This window comes from Bombina bombina, chromosome 1 (assembly GCF_027579735.1).
Source record: "Bombina bombina isolate aBomBom1 chromosome 1, aBomBom1.pri, whole genome shotgun sequence".
NCBI lineage: Eukaryota > Metazoa > Chordata > Amphibia > Anura > Bombinatoridae > Bombina > Bombina bombina.
The window spans coordinates 1,276,182,560-1,276,199,864 of record NC_069499.1 but is presented as its reverse complement, the minus strand read 5'-3'; the positions used below and the strand labels follow the sequence as shown (position 1 = coordinate 1,276,199,864).

Sequence of the window (17,305 nt, the reverse complement as noted above, 5' to 3'; positions counted from 1 at the left end):
CAGTGTTGCGCTAGGATTCTGTATTTGCCTTTTGAGGATTAAGAGATTGTTAAGGACCACTTTAATAAAATTATTTTTCTTCACTCATCCAATTGGTTTGTTAGGATATATATTTTGTGCACTGTGGGTAATATTTGAAAACTTTTTTTTTTTTTAATATATATATTTGTCCACCCATATATTTGCTGTACTCAGCAAAGCAGATGTTGTGCCTCTACGGTTTTTGCCCTGTCAGCTTCTGGGGGAAACCTAAGTGATTTTTGCGCACTGTGCCACAAGATAGGGTTTCAAAATATGTGTTAAGCCCAAATATTACACACATTTGTGGGGCACACGTAATCATAGTGGTAATAACTACAGGAATCTTTTTTTACTCGTAGAGTGTGCAACAATGGGCTTCTCAGTTGTAGGCCAGTTACCCTGTTGAAGTGAGCTAGAGTTAGAAAATTTTGATTCACTTGTATGGAATATTCATTGATATTCTGACACCCCAGCAGTCACGATTTGTTTTTTGTACTATATATATTATTTAAATGAGGGTATGTATATTTTAATAATATATTAAGTTTTATTTTCCCTCTCTTTTTTTGGTCTCATCTACATGTACTATTTGCACTGCTATCTAGCATTTATAAGTGTGTGCCTAAAAGGTGTTTCTTTTCTTTTTGATACCATTGACTCTTTAGTTGCATCAGACAACCCCCACGCTTGTCTCATTTGCATTATATGAATCAGACAATTTGGGTCTGAATTGATACAGATATAGGACTATTTGCTTGTATTCAGGACCTTTTTTTCTGTATTGAATATGCTTAGTAGTAGCTGGTGCCTCTGAAAGTGTGCATATAAAAAGGCTGTGCACATTTTTGCTTATGGAAATAAAATTGGAAAGTCTCTTAAAACTGCATGCACTGAATCATAAAAATAAATATATATATTTTTATTAAATATACAAACATACAAAACACATTTGTGAGTCATAGACTTGTTTTTAATAAGTAACCATTGATGCAGACATGTTAATGTACAAAATGTAAACATTTAAAGTGCACCTCGTATTATTTACCACTAACAGCTTTATCATTTGTACATATAACCCTCAGTGTTCTCCACACAAAAAAAAAAAATTCTGCCAGTCGGGTGGCAATATGAAGTAGCCGGGTGGGGACAGTGAAATGCTTTGCAATATTACAGCATTTTCTGTTATTTAGAATAGTTACTTAAGCTATCCAACGTGTGCATTAATAAAATTTAACAAATTGATTCAATGATAATTTTTGCAACAAACATTGACAAATAGAAATATTAGCTCATTCGAGTTCAATAAAAAAGGTCCTGGAGAGAACACTGAACCCTACTGTACCATGTTTGGGTGGCTTTTTAGTGCTATTTAGATACAGTACATGTAAATGTATATAGTTCTTATGCAACTGTTCTAATTTCAACACACCCAATTATCTTTGTTTAGGGAATTGTGCTGTTGACGTTAACACTTTGTCTGTTGGACAGCAATAAAAAAAAAAAAAAGTGACAGAGAATATTTCACCCCTATTTTATTGTAAACATCAACAAGACAGAAAACTGAACTATCAAAATTAAAGTATTAACAATAGTTCAGGGTTTCTAGATGGAGAGATGTGTTGATGAATGTAAATGATTTCACCATGTTTAATAAATTCTGTGAAAAAGCATATCATGCATGCAGTGGCATATTTAGGGTTTATGCAGCCATAGGCACTCAAAATGTTGCGGCCCCCCAGATTTTAGGCCATTTTTTGTCCATAATAGTTTTTGGTGAGGTTGTAACGTGACTATCGCATTTCCACAGTAAATGTTCCTGTTCAAGTCCGTGTGTGTATATACGTGTCTGTATATATATGGCGAGTGTGTAGTGTGCGTGTAGTGAGTGTGTGTAATGAGACTCAAAAAGTGTTGCCCCCCACCCAATCTGCTGCCCTAGGCAAGTGCCTTGTTTGCCTAGGCCAAATAATGCCCCTGCATGAATGCTCAAACATGCTCCAAATTAATATTTTCTGACGTGTCACCCAGACCACTTGATAGTCAGCAATGTCTAAACAAAAATGCTTTTAGTCCATATGGAGGAGGATATTTTCTATGGAACACTACTAGAATTCACAACACACCAATGCCAGAACATATAGCCTGCAAGTAAACCAATAGGTGTATCATAGAAACATAGATATTGACGGCAGATAAGAGCCATAGGCCCAGCAAGTCTGCCCGACCTTACCTAACAGTATAAGCTTATCTAGTTCGTAGGATAGCCTTATGCTTGTCCCATGCATTTTTAAAGTCCCCCACAGTGTTTGTTGCTACTACCTCGAGGAAGTTTATTCCATAAATCAATCACTCTTTCTGTAAAGAAGTGCTTCCTCAAATTACTCCTGAATCTACTACCCTTTAGCTTGAGCTCATGACCGCTTGTTCTTGAATTTTCCATTTTATGTAAAATACCCACAGCCTCAGTTTTACTAAACCCTTTAATGTACTTGAAAGTTGCTATCATATCACCTCTTTCCCTTCTCTCCTCTAAGCTATACATATTTAGGTCATTGAGCCTATCCTGGTAAGTTTTATTTTTTAGACCATGTACCATTATGGTAGCCCTCCTTTGCACAGATTCAAGTTTGTTAATATCCTTCTGAAGATATGGCCTCCAGAACTGCACACAATACTCAAGATGAGGCCTAACTAATGATCTATAAAGTGGCATAAGAACCTTACTATTTCTGCTGCAAATACCTCTACCAATACATCCAAGCATTCTGCTAGCCTTACTCGCTGCATTACTACATTGTTTACTAAGTTTTAAATCATCTGAAATAATAATTCCCAAGTCCTGTTCCTCGTCTGTAACAGTCAGTAAAGTGTCATTGAGTCTGTAATTAACATTTGGATTTTTCTTCCCTAAATGCATTATTTTACACTTTGCTGTGTTAAACTTTAGATCCCAGTCGTTCGTCCAATCCTCCAATTGTTGTATATCACTTCTCATTTTGTCTACCCCCCCTGGAACATCCACTCTGTTGCAAATTTTTGTATCATCTGCAAAGAGACATACTTTCCCCTGTAGCCCTTTGCTGATATCGCAGATAAATATGTTAAACAAAACAGGCCCCAGAACTGACCCCTGAGGAACACCACTAGTAACAGCCCCCTCTGCTGAGTGAACTCCATTTACTAAGACACTTTGTTTTCTGTTCTTAAGCCAGCATTCCTCAATTTTTGAATCTAGACCAAGGAGATATAGTTTGTGAATAAGTTTATTGTGTGGGACGGTGTCAAATGCTTTGCTGAAATCTAGATATGCTACATCAACTGTTCCTCCCTTGTCCAATACTTTTGTTACATAATCAAAGAAGTCATCTATACACCCCCCTAAAGAGAGTTGACATAATAGGAATTACAGACACATTTAAGCAATTTAAAAAGTGCATGTTACATATATCAGCAAACAATGCATTGCAAAAAAAAATGCCGCAAACAAAAAGGTTTAAAAAAAAAAAAAAACACACATTTTTAGGCTTTACGATCCAAATCTATAACTGCCCAGACAAACACCTCTTGGAAACGCCCAATTTGTAATTTTGCTTAGCCTACTTTATCAAATTAGTTTAGTCCTGTTCTAAAGAATCACTATGTAGCAGTATCAGAAAACCTGCAGCATGCTCTCCAACCTCTTTTAGCAGAGGTAGTGGCTGCATACATACGCCACTCATGTCATTGGCTTATCTGATGTGTGAAGATAGCTCGCAGTAGTGCATTGCTGTTCATTCAACAAAGGATACTAAAAGAACAAGGAATTTTATTAATTATTAAAAAGCACATACATTTTATATTGTGCACCTTCAAGCTACTGCTGGAATCTACTGGGGCTCATAAAAACTATTTGAATATTAATGCATCGTCCTATTAATATTCATTTTCAAAAGTTCTTAAACTAGAAAAAAAGCAGACTAAATAAAGGCATTCAACCTTTTCATGTGATGTGACTGCAATTGACCCCCCCCAATGTTAAAAAATATTATTATAACAAAACCAAATGAAAAAGAAAAAAACACTTTTCTTTAATATTAAAAAGAGAACTTTTGTCCTGATCTAAAGGCACTGTTGTGGCAAACGCTGTAAATGATGTAATGAACTATGTTCTTGTACAGAATCAAACACACACACTATGTTTCACATTTACTTGAAGAGAAATATTGTCATCATAAAATCAGAGCACATAAAAATCATCCCTTGCTCAGACACATACAGCATTCAGATTAATTAAAAGATAAAAAGGGAAGGCACAGATAACAGTTAAATGGCCGCTCACTTTTTGCCCTCTGGGAGTTACGCTAGACAAGCCTGATTTGTATTAAACACGTTTTGCATCATGGGTAATAAAAAAAAATACAACATTTATGTAAACAGAAAATATCAAATTGTTATAGCCTTTAAAAACTTTCAATCTCCCTGTAGTGCATTTCTATAACATTTGAGTTAAAGAAAACCACAGTGACTGTGATATCATCTCTGTACATTCTGGCTATGTCCTCTGGCAAACTTAACATAGCAACCAGTTTTTCTTGCTCAAGTTCACCACACTCATTAGTTCCTATGGCATTTCTAATCAGATGTGTTGCAACGTTCAGGTCAGACGGCTGTCTTCTCTTGAATCGTCTCTTCATCAAGAGATTGTGAATGTAACCCAAACTGCGGTTTTCTACGGTTATTTCTGGTTGTTGAAAAGTCAGTTCTAAAAGGTGATCAGCCACCAGCTTAACCACTTCATGGTTCTCCATCATATCCCACAGACCATCAGAAGCCAGAACAAGAAATTTATCTTGGGGGCGTAACTTATGATAAGTAACCTCTGGTTTAGCAGTTAGATAAGGAGGGGTGAGGTAATTTAAAGGAGAATACCGATAAATGTTTAATGGCTTAAGGTCACAAGCATTGTGCAATACATTTTTTTGCAACTGCTGGCTCCATTTGAAGCCAAAATCTCCGAAAGCCCTAAAAGGCATTAAAACGCCCAGCAATCTGTTGTCAGTTACAACTGTGTGTGCCTCAGAAGGTGGGTGCTCACCTTGTATTCTTTGAACTTCAGATTTATTAAAGGCATTATGGTCAGCTGTAAGAGGTAGGGCAGACCATGTTCCACTTTCCTCTTGTACACCCAAGATTGCTCTGCAGTCTCCTACATTTGCAACGTGCAAGTGAACCCCATCAACATGCGACACACAAGCTGTGGCTCCTGAAAAAGCCGTTTGTAGCGTAATGTTCCGAATAAGTACATCCTCTGTGGAAGCCTGGGCTTCTAAAGAGATGTCAGAGTCTAGCCTTTGAAAGGCATAAGTTAATGCATCTGCAACGCTCATTCCTGCTTCATTATCAAGATCTATCAGCTCTTGCCAATAAACCCTAAGGTGGTTTATGTAAAGTGACGCTGCTTCTCGATACAAATAATCATGTTTGTGCTTGTGCCACTGAAGAATTGGAAACACAGGTTTTATATGTTCCATGGCATATTCAATTTCTTCTAGCGTTTGCTGTGGCATGAGGGAAACAGCAATATAATAGAAAAGGCGCTCACTAATGGTCTGAGCGCATGAAGCTCCTGCATGTCCATCAAACACTCCAAAAATATGACCCTTGTTCTGTAGGCAGGTGGCTGCACTCCTGCGATCCTCACATGGATTGTTGGAGCACAGCTGGTTGCTATCAAACTTTAGAATAGTACTTCGATTCTTTCCATCAATTTCTGGCACTTTGTAGGACAGCTCATTTACTCTAAGTATGTGATTAACATAGGATGGGGACAACTGAAACTGCACACGTTCTTCTGTCGAATGGGAACTAAAGGATTTTCTTGTGGAGACGTTATTCTCATATTCTGGATAGGAGAAACAGGTCTGGATAGATGGTCTCCCCATACGTGTACGCTTCCATTTCGTGTGATCTCTGCTTAGTACACATCTTGAGAATAAGCGTTTGTCTCCTTTTAACAATGCAACACTTTCTTTGGCTGAACCTAAAAACCAGCCAGGGAGGGATCTTGACATCCTAAGAAAAAAAACTTGCTTGTAGATCAAATTTGGTGCTTATTAGCAGGATCCAATTGTAGTTCCTTTAATAAAAGAAAAATAGCCAGTTAAAAATATATCTACTATAAATTAAATGCATATCGCTTCTATTATTTACATTGAGAGATGCTTTAAAATTTGTTGTTAAAGGGACAGTACACTGTAAAATTGTTTTTATATGAATGTATTTTCATGACTTGTTATACCCGTTGCAGAGTATAAAATTTATAAGAAATTGCATTTTTCGGTTTGTGTATATGAGGTAGCTGGTTTTGTGCTTTTAAACCACAGCCTATTACAATGGGTTGAGCTTATCAGATCTTATTATGTTATCACTTTTATGTACACACACTTGCTTCCTTATCTTATATTTGTCTAAAAAAAAACAAAAACAAAGCTCAATACTTAGAGAGAACAATGCAAAATTATCATTACTTAAATATCATGCCCCCCACTGAGAGTGTAATCTCTTCTGCTGGCTGTGTTTACTTAGGCTATTCAATAGAACATACTTCAGTATAGGTTGGGATACCACAAGCTAAATCAGCTATTTCAAATGCCAAATTATGGGTAAAGGAGCTACTTGTAAACAATTTAAAACACTCTAGCAGGCAAAATTAATAATTGGGAACAATTTAAAGGGGAGAACATTTTGGGGTGAACTGTCCCTTTAATTGCAAATATGCTGAAGTTCTGAAAAGATTTCCAAACAATTCAACTGTCTACTTTTATATATACTTTATTATATTATATTTACTTTACATTTTAGAACCGAAACTTAAAGCGAAACTGTATCCTAATTTTTTTTTGGTCCTTTAGTTTGTTCCCAATGATCCATTTTACCTACTGCAGTGCATTAACTTGCTTACAAACAGCTTATTTAATAACTATTTCAGAATTTGAAATAGCTGGTTTTGACTATGGTATCCCTACCTATACTATTGGCTATAAAAAAAAAAGAAAAAAGAAAAAAAAAAAAGCAGTGTAAACATAGCCAACAGAAGAAATGACACTCCCAGTGGAGGTTATAAGTAATACAATGCAAATATTTGACTTTGGTATACAGACAGAATATAAATAATCATGTGTGTGTACAGAAAGTGATAAAATAAGGATATTTGATTTCCCTGGAAGCTCCACCCATTTAAATGGGCTGTGATTTCAAAAGAACAAAGAGCTATTCCATATGCAAAAATGAAACTAAAGAAGCATTTTCTCATATTTTATTCTCTGCAGCTGGTAGAACAAGTCATTAAAACAAAGAGAAAAAAAATACAGTACATTGTCCCTTTAAATGGATTGAAGACATGTGCACATTCCTTAGCTGCTAAGAATTCTACATAAATTTACTCTTCAAAAAGGACACCAAGAGAATGAATTTGATAACAGAAGTAATTTAGAACCTAATTTTAAAATTGCATGCTTTCTCAATCATAAATGTTTAAAGGGACAGTCTACTTGAAATTGTTTAAAAAGATAGATAATCCCAGTATTACCCCTTTCCTAGTTTTGCATAACCAACACTGTTATATTAATACACTTTTTACCTCCGATTACTTTTGTATTTAAAAAGGGACATGAACCCCAATTTTTTTCTCTCTCATGATTTAGAAAGAGCATGTAATTTTAAACAACTTTCTAATTTACGTCCATTATCTAATTTGCTTCATTCTCTTGATATCCCATGCTGAAAAACATATCTAGATAGGCTCAGTGGCTGCACACAGATGCCTCATGTGATTGGCTCATCCATCTGCATTGCTATTTCTTCAACAAAGATATCTAAAGAATGAAGCAAATTAGATAATAGAAGTAAATTGGAATATTGCTTAAAATTGTATTCTGTATCATGAAAGAAATTTTGGGTTTAATGTCCCTTTAAGCCTGTGGAGACTTACCCCTTTACTCAGTTCTTTTGACAGATTGGAATTTTAGCCAATCAGTGCTGACTCAAATAACTCCACAGGACTGAGCACAATGTAAACTATATGATACACGGACTAGTGCTGTCCAACTATGGAAAACTGTCAAAATGCACTGAGATATGAGGCGGTCTTCAATAGCTTAGAAATTAGCATATGAGCCTACCTAGGTTTAGTTTTCAACTAAGAATACCATGAAAACAAAGCATATTTGATGATAAAAGTAATTTAGAAAGTTAAAAAATGTGCTGGCCCTATCTGAATCATGAAAGTTTAATTTTGACTAGACTGTAGATAATTTAATTGAAATCCAATATTTTTCTTTCATGATTTAAAGGGACACTAGATTGAATCATAATTTGCAGTTATAACAGAACTTCCAATTTACTTCCATTAACAAAATTGAAGTTTTTGTTTTTAAAAGTAATTTTTCTGAGACACCTATTAATACTGAGCATTTGTAAGCGTTGAGTGTGTTTGGCTGATGGATGTCACATGATACAGGGGCCAGCAACAAAACTGTTATTGCATTTTTATTTATTATATGATTTTACTGTATTTAAGTTGTCCTTTGAATATGCAATTTAAAAAAATTCCAATTAACTTGTATTACCAAAAATTTACTTTGTTCTCATTATACTTTGTTTAAAAAAAAAAAAAAAAAAAAAAAGGGAGTAGGTAGGCCCAGGAGCGTAGATGTGTCTGAAGCACTTTAAATGAGCAGTGCAAACACTACTGCCATCTTGCTCTAGACACATGCAAGTTAATGAAAAAATTTGATATCTTTAGCGTACAAACTAATATATTTGCCAGTTTTTGAAGCTTACTTGGGTCATAAATTTAAATCAGGAGTGTTAGAAATTGCTCTCACACACACACCTGTTACCTGCTTTTTAAGAATCACTGTGATAGTTTTATCAAGTGACAGAGGTATAAGCCATATATAGTGATCTTCTGCCATATATGGTGATTGTATGTGTTGACCAAAATAGTTCAATTTTTATGCATTTTCACTCCAAAGTGTGTGTTCTTTTGAGTGACAAAATGATTTACTATTACATTTTTCATGCACAATGTCTTACTGTAGTATATTTCAGTAAATTATATGATCCTGCCCTTTATTGAATCCCAAAATGTACTTCTCTCAATTCAAACAGATAAGCTGTATAACTTTGAATTACTGTAATCTTTTAAACATATGCTTTAGATATCCGTGTTTTTCCACTCAGATCTAAATCTTTGTAGACTCTGTGCCTCATGTTCTCTGTAATTGCTGGAAAAAAAGGCGAGGTGAATGGGTTCATTCACTTCCCCCTATAGCTTGTAACAGTTCCTCCCCACACAATATCACGTGTTAAAGGACCTTCTGCAAATCTTATCTCCACAGCATACAATTATTTTGCACTACTGTGTCACATAGCCATTTGGAGATTATATATATATTTTTTTTTTTTTTTTTTATTTATTAGGGCTGCAACTAACGATTATTTTCATAATCGATTAATCGGCCGATTATTTTTTCGATTAATCGACTAATCGGATAAAAAGAGAATCAATAATAATTTTCTATGTTTTAAATAAAATCCACATAATGAGTGTTACAAATATAAAACTTCAGACTAAAACTTTACATTCACACAACTGTTTCTTCAATTTTTAAGCAGCAGAGCACAGTTTTATAATTAAACAAAACCACCAACTGTTTGAAAAGAGGTAGAACTAGAAAGAGTTAGACTATCACTGTTAATAACATTCTGTTATTCACTCTTTCAGAAACTTTGCATTGAAATGCAAAAATCTCAACATGTCCACATGCTTCTGGCTAAGGCTGGTTCTCTGTTTGCAGCTATATTTCCTGCAGCAGAGAAAAGGCTGTTGAGGTGTATAAGTAGGGTTTTGCTAATTTCACCAAAGTGGGATATTTATCTTTTGTTAGCTCTTCACCAATGCTAAGTGTTTTCTACCTTGGCAAGGGGTCTCTCAATAAAGTAACCATTGACTTAAAGGGACACTGTACCCAAAAATTTTCTTTCGTCATTCAGATTGAGCATGACATTTTAAGCAACTTTCTAATTTACTCCTATTATCAAATTTTCTTCATTCTCTTGGTATCTTTATTTGAAATTCAAAAATGTAAGTTTAGATGCCGGCCCATTTTTGGTGAACAACCTGGGTTGTCCTTGATGATTGGTGGATAAATTCATCCACCAATAAAGTGCTGTCCAGAGTACTGAAACAAAAAAAAAAGCTTAGATGCCTTTTTCAAATAATGATAGCAAGAGAACGAAGAAAAATTGATAATAGGAGTAAATTAGAAAGTTGCTTAAAATTGCATGCTCTTTCTGAATTACAAAAGAAAAAATTTGGGTACAGTGTCCCTTTAATTCTAACATAAAAACATCTTGAATATCTATATGCAATGGTAAATAACCAGCTATAAGGTTCGGGGAAATATCTAGTCCGCTCTAAAAATAACGAATATATACTTATAAAGGTTGAATCTAGTACATATTATCACAATTTATTAAAAATATAAAAAAACAAAAAACAAAATCAGAAGCGCTAAGGATTGTATATCAATAACAGGACAAAGCCTTACACATTTATTTATACAGTACATATAATCAGCAATAGCAAGCAATACGCTAATAATTGTGCAAACAGATAATAGTGCACATCAATTTAAATAACTCCCATCAATCTAGGGGCAAGGTGTAAACAACAAGCTTGGCACTATATCATGAAAAGCATAGTTCCAAATCACCAGATTTAATATAAACAATCCAAATGATGACTATTATATCTGGGTTGCACATAAGCCAGAGGTAGTTGTAAACATAATGTCCTGAAAAAGTGAAAAGTAGACGTCCTTTAGACTAAGGACATAACCATAAAACACAATACCATGTGCAGGAGTTCATTGGAGTGAAGCAGCTGGTGTTGTGCACAGATCAACTAATTGCAAACCAACTAATCGATTAATCGATTATGAGATTCGTTGACAACTATTTTCATAATCGATTATTACGATTAGTTGTTGCAGCTCTAATATATATATATATATAAAACCAGCATTGGCTAAACATATTTGTACATGATAATAAAACATAGGTTAACATGATGGAAAATCCAATTTGCCATCACTAGAAATAAATAGGACTTTCAGTCATCACTTTACAAAAGTGCAATAAAAAAAAAAACGTACCCTTTCTGTGCTGCGGCCTCCTTGCTAAACTCAGCGTCTATGGCCACCCATGGCATATTGCTCTTTTCAGTGAGGTGCACCTCTAAACCAATAGCCATGCTAGTGATATGGCATTGTGCTGTATCCTAGCATGGCTATTAGTTTAGAGGAGGTAACGTCACCTCAAAGTGCTGTGCCAGGGGCAGCTGGAGCTGCTGAGTTTAGCGAGGAGGCGGCGGCACAGAAAGGGTAAGTCTATCACACTTTTTTATAAAGTGATGACAAAGTCCTATTTATTTTTAGTGATGGTAAATCCTAGCGTTTTTGAAACACTAGGATTTACAATCACTTTAAAGAAAAGTGTTTAAATCAAGTGCATGTTTGTGAACAACTGACATATACCATCTATTGCTCACTGTTTGAAGTGGGCAACTTTAACAGAAAAAAAAAGTTGGTTTATTCAGCACAGAAACATCAGTTTAACTACTTTAAAAAAATAAAAATAAAAAAAATTGCAAAATTAAATACATAGCAAAAATGCCTTTTTATAAAGGAAGTCTATTTTAATCTACTTGAAGACCCCCTCATGACCATGTAAAACTTTGTAATCAGTTCATATGCTAATAATAATTTCCTAGTTTAATAAGTCCTTGCTATTTTAAAATATCAAATATGTACACAACTAAAATGTTATCGTTAGGTTTATTAGTGCACTTATGTGTTTGTGTATTAAAATGTTATAGAATTACATGAAATAAAATGGCATTTAGAAATTGATATTATCGGTAAAGTGATAATGCATAAGGCTGTCATCAACAATACGGATTTAAAACGGTTTACTTATTGAAACAAATAGTTTGCTACCACCCCTAGGGCAGAACATTCTGTGATCTGAGATGTCATCGCAGAAAACGCAGCATGTCTGCAGAAAAGTGCTTTATTCTCCAGGTAAAGTGAATGTACGTTTTGATGCAAAAGTGCCCGGTTTTTAAAAATTTGATTAAAGGACCAGTCAACACAGCACAATACCCAAAACTAAAAACAAAATAAATATACAGCCACATAGCTGATTAAGTTTATAATGTATATGAGCACTCAAAATAAAAAAACTAATAAAATTATTAGAAAACGTACTTTTCTGATGTCTGTTTACCAATTGTTCTGAGAAGTGACCACCTCCCATGCCTAGAGGAGGATGGGCTCACTATGAGGGACAAGTTTTGTCTTCCAATCCAAGATTAGCATATTTGCATTTTTTCCCCCATTGTGTGTGCATGTGAGCGTGCACGTGACCCCTCCTCTGTTGTGCACCATTGTCAAGCAGGCACAGCTGAAAGGGAGCAGCTCTGCTGAAGAGCATTTAGAGCAGGAGCTGTTCCATTTCATGTCAATTTAGTCCTTGAAATAAAGTATTTTTTATTTATCATACATTTGTAAGCACTCTACTGGTTTTCTGGGAAAAAATAATTCAAAAGTCAAATTCTTACTGTCCTTTGTTGAAGAGCACTAATGCACAACTTTATTTTGGCTGCTGTTTGGTGGATGATGAACGTTGGCTTCCAGCTATCTCCCAGTAGTGTCTTACTGCTCTTCAACATAGGATGCTTACAAGTTTTACCTAATTTCCTTCATTCTCTGTCTTTTTTGAAGAGCTGTAATGCACAACTGGCTTTCAGCCATCTCCCAATAATGCATTACTGCTCTTCAACAAAGGAAGAAAAAAAAAAGAATAAGGCAACATTGACAATACTTAAGAGTGTCCTTTGTTGAAGGGCAGTAATGCCCTACTACTAAAATCCAATCTTCATCCACCACCAAAAAGCAGCTCCCAGTAGTGCCTTACTGCTCTTCAACAAAGGAAGAAAAAAAAGAATAAGGCAACATTGACAATACTTAAGAGTGTCCTTTGTTGAAGGGCAGTAATGCCCTACTACTAAAATCCAATCTTCATCCACCACCAAAAAGCAGCTCCCAGTAGTGCCTTACTGCTCTTCAACAAAGGAAGAAAAAAAAGAATAAGGCAACATTGACAATACTTAAGAGTGTCCTTTGTTGAAGGGCAGTAATGCCCTACTACTAAAATCCAATCTTCATCCACCACCAAAAAGCAGCTCCCAGTAGTGCCTTACTGCTCTTCAACAAAGGATGCTTACAAGTTTTACCTAATTTCCCTCTAATTGTCCTTTTTTGTGTAATGCACAACTGGCTTTCAGCTATTTACTAGTAATGCATTACTGCTCTTCAACAAAGGAAACCAAGAGAATAAGGCAACATTGTCAATACTTGAAAATGTCCTTTCTTGAAGAGCAGTAATGCCCTACTACTAATATCCAATCTTCATCCACCACCAAACAGCAGCTATCTCCCAGTAGTGCCTTACTGCTCTTCAAAGGATGCTTACAAGTTTTAACTAATTTCCCTCATTCTCTAATTGTCCTTTTTTTGAAGAGCTGCAATGCACAACTAGATTTCAGCTCTCCCAGTAATGTATTACTGCTCTTCAATAAAGGAATCAAAGAGAATAAGGCAAAATTGACAATATTTGAAAGTATCCTTTGTTGAAGAGCAGTAATGCCCTACTATATATAGTTTCAACAGTAAAACGCATTTTTTTCCTTGCAATAGGGCATACAAGAGGAACGCATGACCTGCAGATTTCATTAGGCAAAGGAAAAATACATCATTTTACTTCAGAAAAAAAAAAAAAACAACAACTACACTTTTATACAAAAATATAATGTATTTGTTACTTATTAGAACCAACATGTTTAATCTTGCATGTGTGTTTGTATATTGCTAAAATGAGCTTAACATTGGCAGCCCAGAGCAGCGCTAAAATAAACCATACCTGTGCTAGAATAACAGGCAGGCAGATTGTGTCTCCTGGACAAGCAGGCGCTCTTCTGCTTCTGTGGACAGTGCACAACCTTTTACGTGCACTGCTCCACCATAGAAGCGTGATGCCGATGACGTCACCACTTCTGGTTTCGCATGCGCAGTGAAATTAAAATGCATATACGTATATGCATTTTTCATTTGTGAGCTGCAGCCACATGACCATGGGGGACAGGGAAAGCTATAAAATGTTCAAAACCTTCGTTTATGGAGCCTGCTTGCTGTTGATTAAAAAAGGTACAGCTCCACATACTTTTAAGCAGAATAATCTTATAATGGTGCCTTATATTGTTGACTGGTCCTTTAAAAACAGGGGCACTTTAATTAATCAAAAATTACATTTCAATTGTGAAAAAAAAAAAAAAAAAAACGTACCTTTTAAACTTGACAGCCGCTCCAGCTTCCCCCCGGTCGTCGCAAGCCATTTCTGAGTTCAGAAATGATGGATGGGTCATCCTCCAATCACAGCTTCCCCCAGGGGGGGAATCAGTGTCTCATTCAACGCCGTGATTGGAGGAAGCCGGATTCCTCATTTTAGACCCAGGAAGAGGCTTTGCGACAGGCGGAGGAAGCTGGAGCAGCTGTGAAGATTAAAAGTATTTTTTCACAACACGAGTGAAATGTAAATTTTGATGAATTAAAGTGCCCCTGTTTTTAATCAAATTTGTAAAAACTGGTCACTTTAGCATCAAAATTTACATAATTTATCTAATTTGCTTGGCTTTCTTGATATCCTTTGTTAAAAAAACACACATAGGTAGACTGGGAGTTATCTGCTAATTGGTGGCTGCACATGTATGCCTCATTGCAATTGGCCTACCTGATTTGTTTGGCTAGCTCCCAGTAGTGCCTTGCTGCTCCTTCAACAAAAGGATGCCAAGAGAATAAAGCAAATATAAGAATTGGAGAGTTGCATGCTCTGAGTCGTAAACGAAAAATGTGGGTTTTATGTCCCTTTAATCTTGGTTTGCTTTGCTGAAATTCAGCTTATTTGCATAAAACATACTAAGGTAGGCTTGAGGATAATATGTTGAACATTATTATCACACAGTGCTTAATAAACATATACAGTGCTTAAAGGGACATTATTTTTAAATAACATTGCTCTGATTTTCAGACTCCTAACCCAGCCCCAAAGTTTTATGAGAATACCGTCAGATACCTACTCCAGTTTGCTCCTGTTTGTGTAAAGGGTCTTTTCATATGCAAAAGAGAGGGGAGTGTTTTATTTCCCACTTGCAGTGGGCTTTCCAACTACCTTTTAAACAGAGCTAAACTTAGAGCTTCTAAGTAAGTTTTTAAACAGTTTTATACTGGATTTTTATATCAGTATCTGTGCATCTTATTCTTTATAGTAGCTTCTATTACATGCAGTTATATGAAAATGAGTGTATACTGTCCGTTTAACTTAGTAAGCTCTCACAGAAAGGAGATATTTTTATTAGAACAAATTGCGCACTAAGAATCTAATTTTGCTGTTGTATTTGAACTACATGTGCATTTAAAATGTAAAATTCAACCAGCATGTCCCTTTAAACCACAAGACATACTCTTAGTCTTGGTCACAAAAAGTAACCTAAATTACATATACACAATTAGGTCTGTTTTAATGCCTATTTTATTATTCTGAATTTACTAAATAATCTGGATGGCTGACACTCATTTTGTGCAATTTTCTGAGTTATTTCGAAACAGTTATCTAAATGAGGAAACCATGGGCAATAATCAGCTGGGGGGGGGGGGGACAGGTCATATCTGATTACTTCAACTTGTGATATAATAAAAGCTATCAGTATATGTATTTGAATTTGTATTAGACAGAGGAACTCAGTGCTGAGACGGATTAGACATCACCTTTAAAAAAAGTGATAGCTTGACATTACATTAAATGTATTAGAGTAGTAGATCCACTGAATAACAAAGGGATGTTACGGTCAAAATCTAAATACACATAGATAGTATATACATGTATTAGCAAAAATGCTCCTAGTAAAATATATATCACTGTTTTAATGTTAGCATGTGAGGCATAGCTAGACATTTTCAGTGCCCCAGCATTTTAAATACTGCAGCTGCTCAGAGCACCAGGGGGGCTAGCATCATGTCAGCAATTAACAAACTGAGTCATTACCAGATAGTACAAGCACCTTGGGCTATCTAAACAATTTCTCAGTTTAAAATGCTAGTGCAGCTTGCATACTTAAATACACTTTTAAAACAGCTATGGCTTTTATTAGAAGCATTATTGCCAATACATGTATATTACGAAAATGCTTCAATTCAAAACTAAAATGTATTCATATGGATTCCGGTTTTGGCTGGAATGCCCCTTTAAGCAGAGGTGGTAACATTTCATAAAAAAAAAGGTACCTATATCCATAAGACTATTCTGAGAATTACTAAGCAAACATTTATATATAATATGCAGACTATAGAAAAGGCCTCCTTATTTGCCAACAATGTTACTTTTGTAAACGCATTATTCTAGATAAGGAATTGCTGGGATGTCAGTCAGCAATTTCATGTCCTTCTGTTTAAAGGTTCAATAATTAGCCTGCCATTATAAACAAACACCAGATTTATTGAGAGATGGATCCTCTTACCAGTGACCAGTTCCAGCGGTATTAAATAAGATAGCGTTCCCGCTCACAGACACAACTTCTAAGCCGTCTAGATTAGAATTCGAGCAGCAGCTGCTGATGCATGTATATATGTCCGGGTCCTCCTCTTCCCTTCCGTGACCTGCCAGTTACTGAGAGCCACTCTGTGCTGATTTACCCCCTCCCTCATATAGACACTCCCTCCACAACTCTCAGTTACTAATACCTACCAAATACCAATCTGCTCTTGCTTTTCCTTACACTCCCTTTTACTAACATAATAGGTATCCATATATAATGTAGTTCTATAAGTATATACGCAATTACATAGTTCAAAGTACAAAAATACTTGCTCTTGGCATGGATTTAAAAATAAAATGCTAGCAAGCTTATTAAAAAAATTAGCAACTGGCAAATTGGGTCAAACACATCTCGTACAATTTTACGTCTGTAGACATTTTGTTCCTAAGACCCAGGGACAAACTGTGCTTCACTCCCGTAGCTTTCTCATCAGTTGCCCGTCCCACACACAAAACACAGAGCAGGCTCTGTGTGCAGCCTTGTGTGTTCTGCACTTCTTGCAAGAAAACTGCTCATGTGAAGTTAGTTATA

At 35.6% G+C, this 17,305-nt stretch overlaps 1 protein-coding gene across 1 annotated transcript; it reads right to left on the bottom strand.

The window, feature by feature from the left end:
- Positions 1-925: 925 nt before the first annotated feature.
- Positions 926-16,826, bottom strand: PDP2 (pyruvate dehydrogenase phosphatase catalytic subunit 2). The gene is made up of 2 exons (XM_053701332.1): positions 16,697-16,826; positions 926-6,136 (listed from the first exon to the last, which is right to left on the bottom strand). Exon 2 carries the CDS (start codon positions 6,069-6,071, stop codon positions 4,461-4,463), a length of 1,611 nt encoding a protein of 536 aa, XP_053557307.1. The 5' UTR covers positions 6,072-6,136; positions 16,697-16,826; the 3' UTR covers positions 926-4,460.
- Between the last annotated feature and the right edge of the window lie 479 nt (positions 16,827-17,305).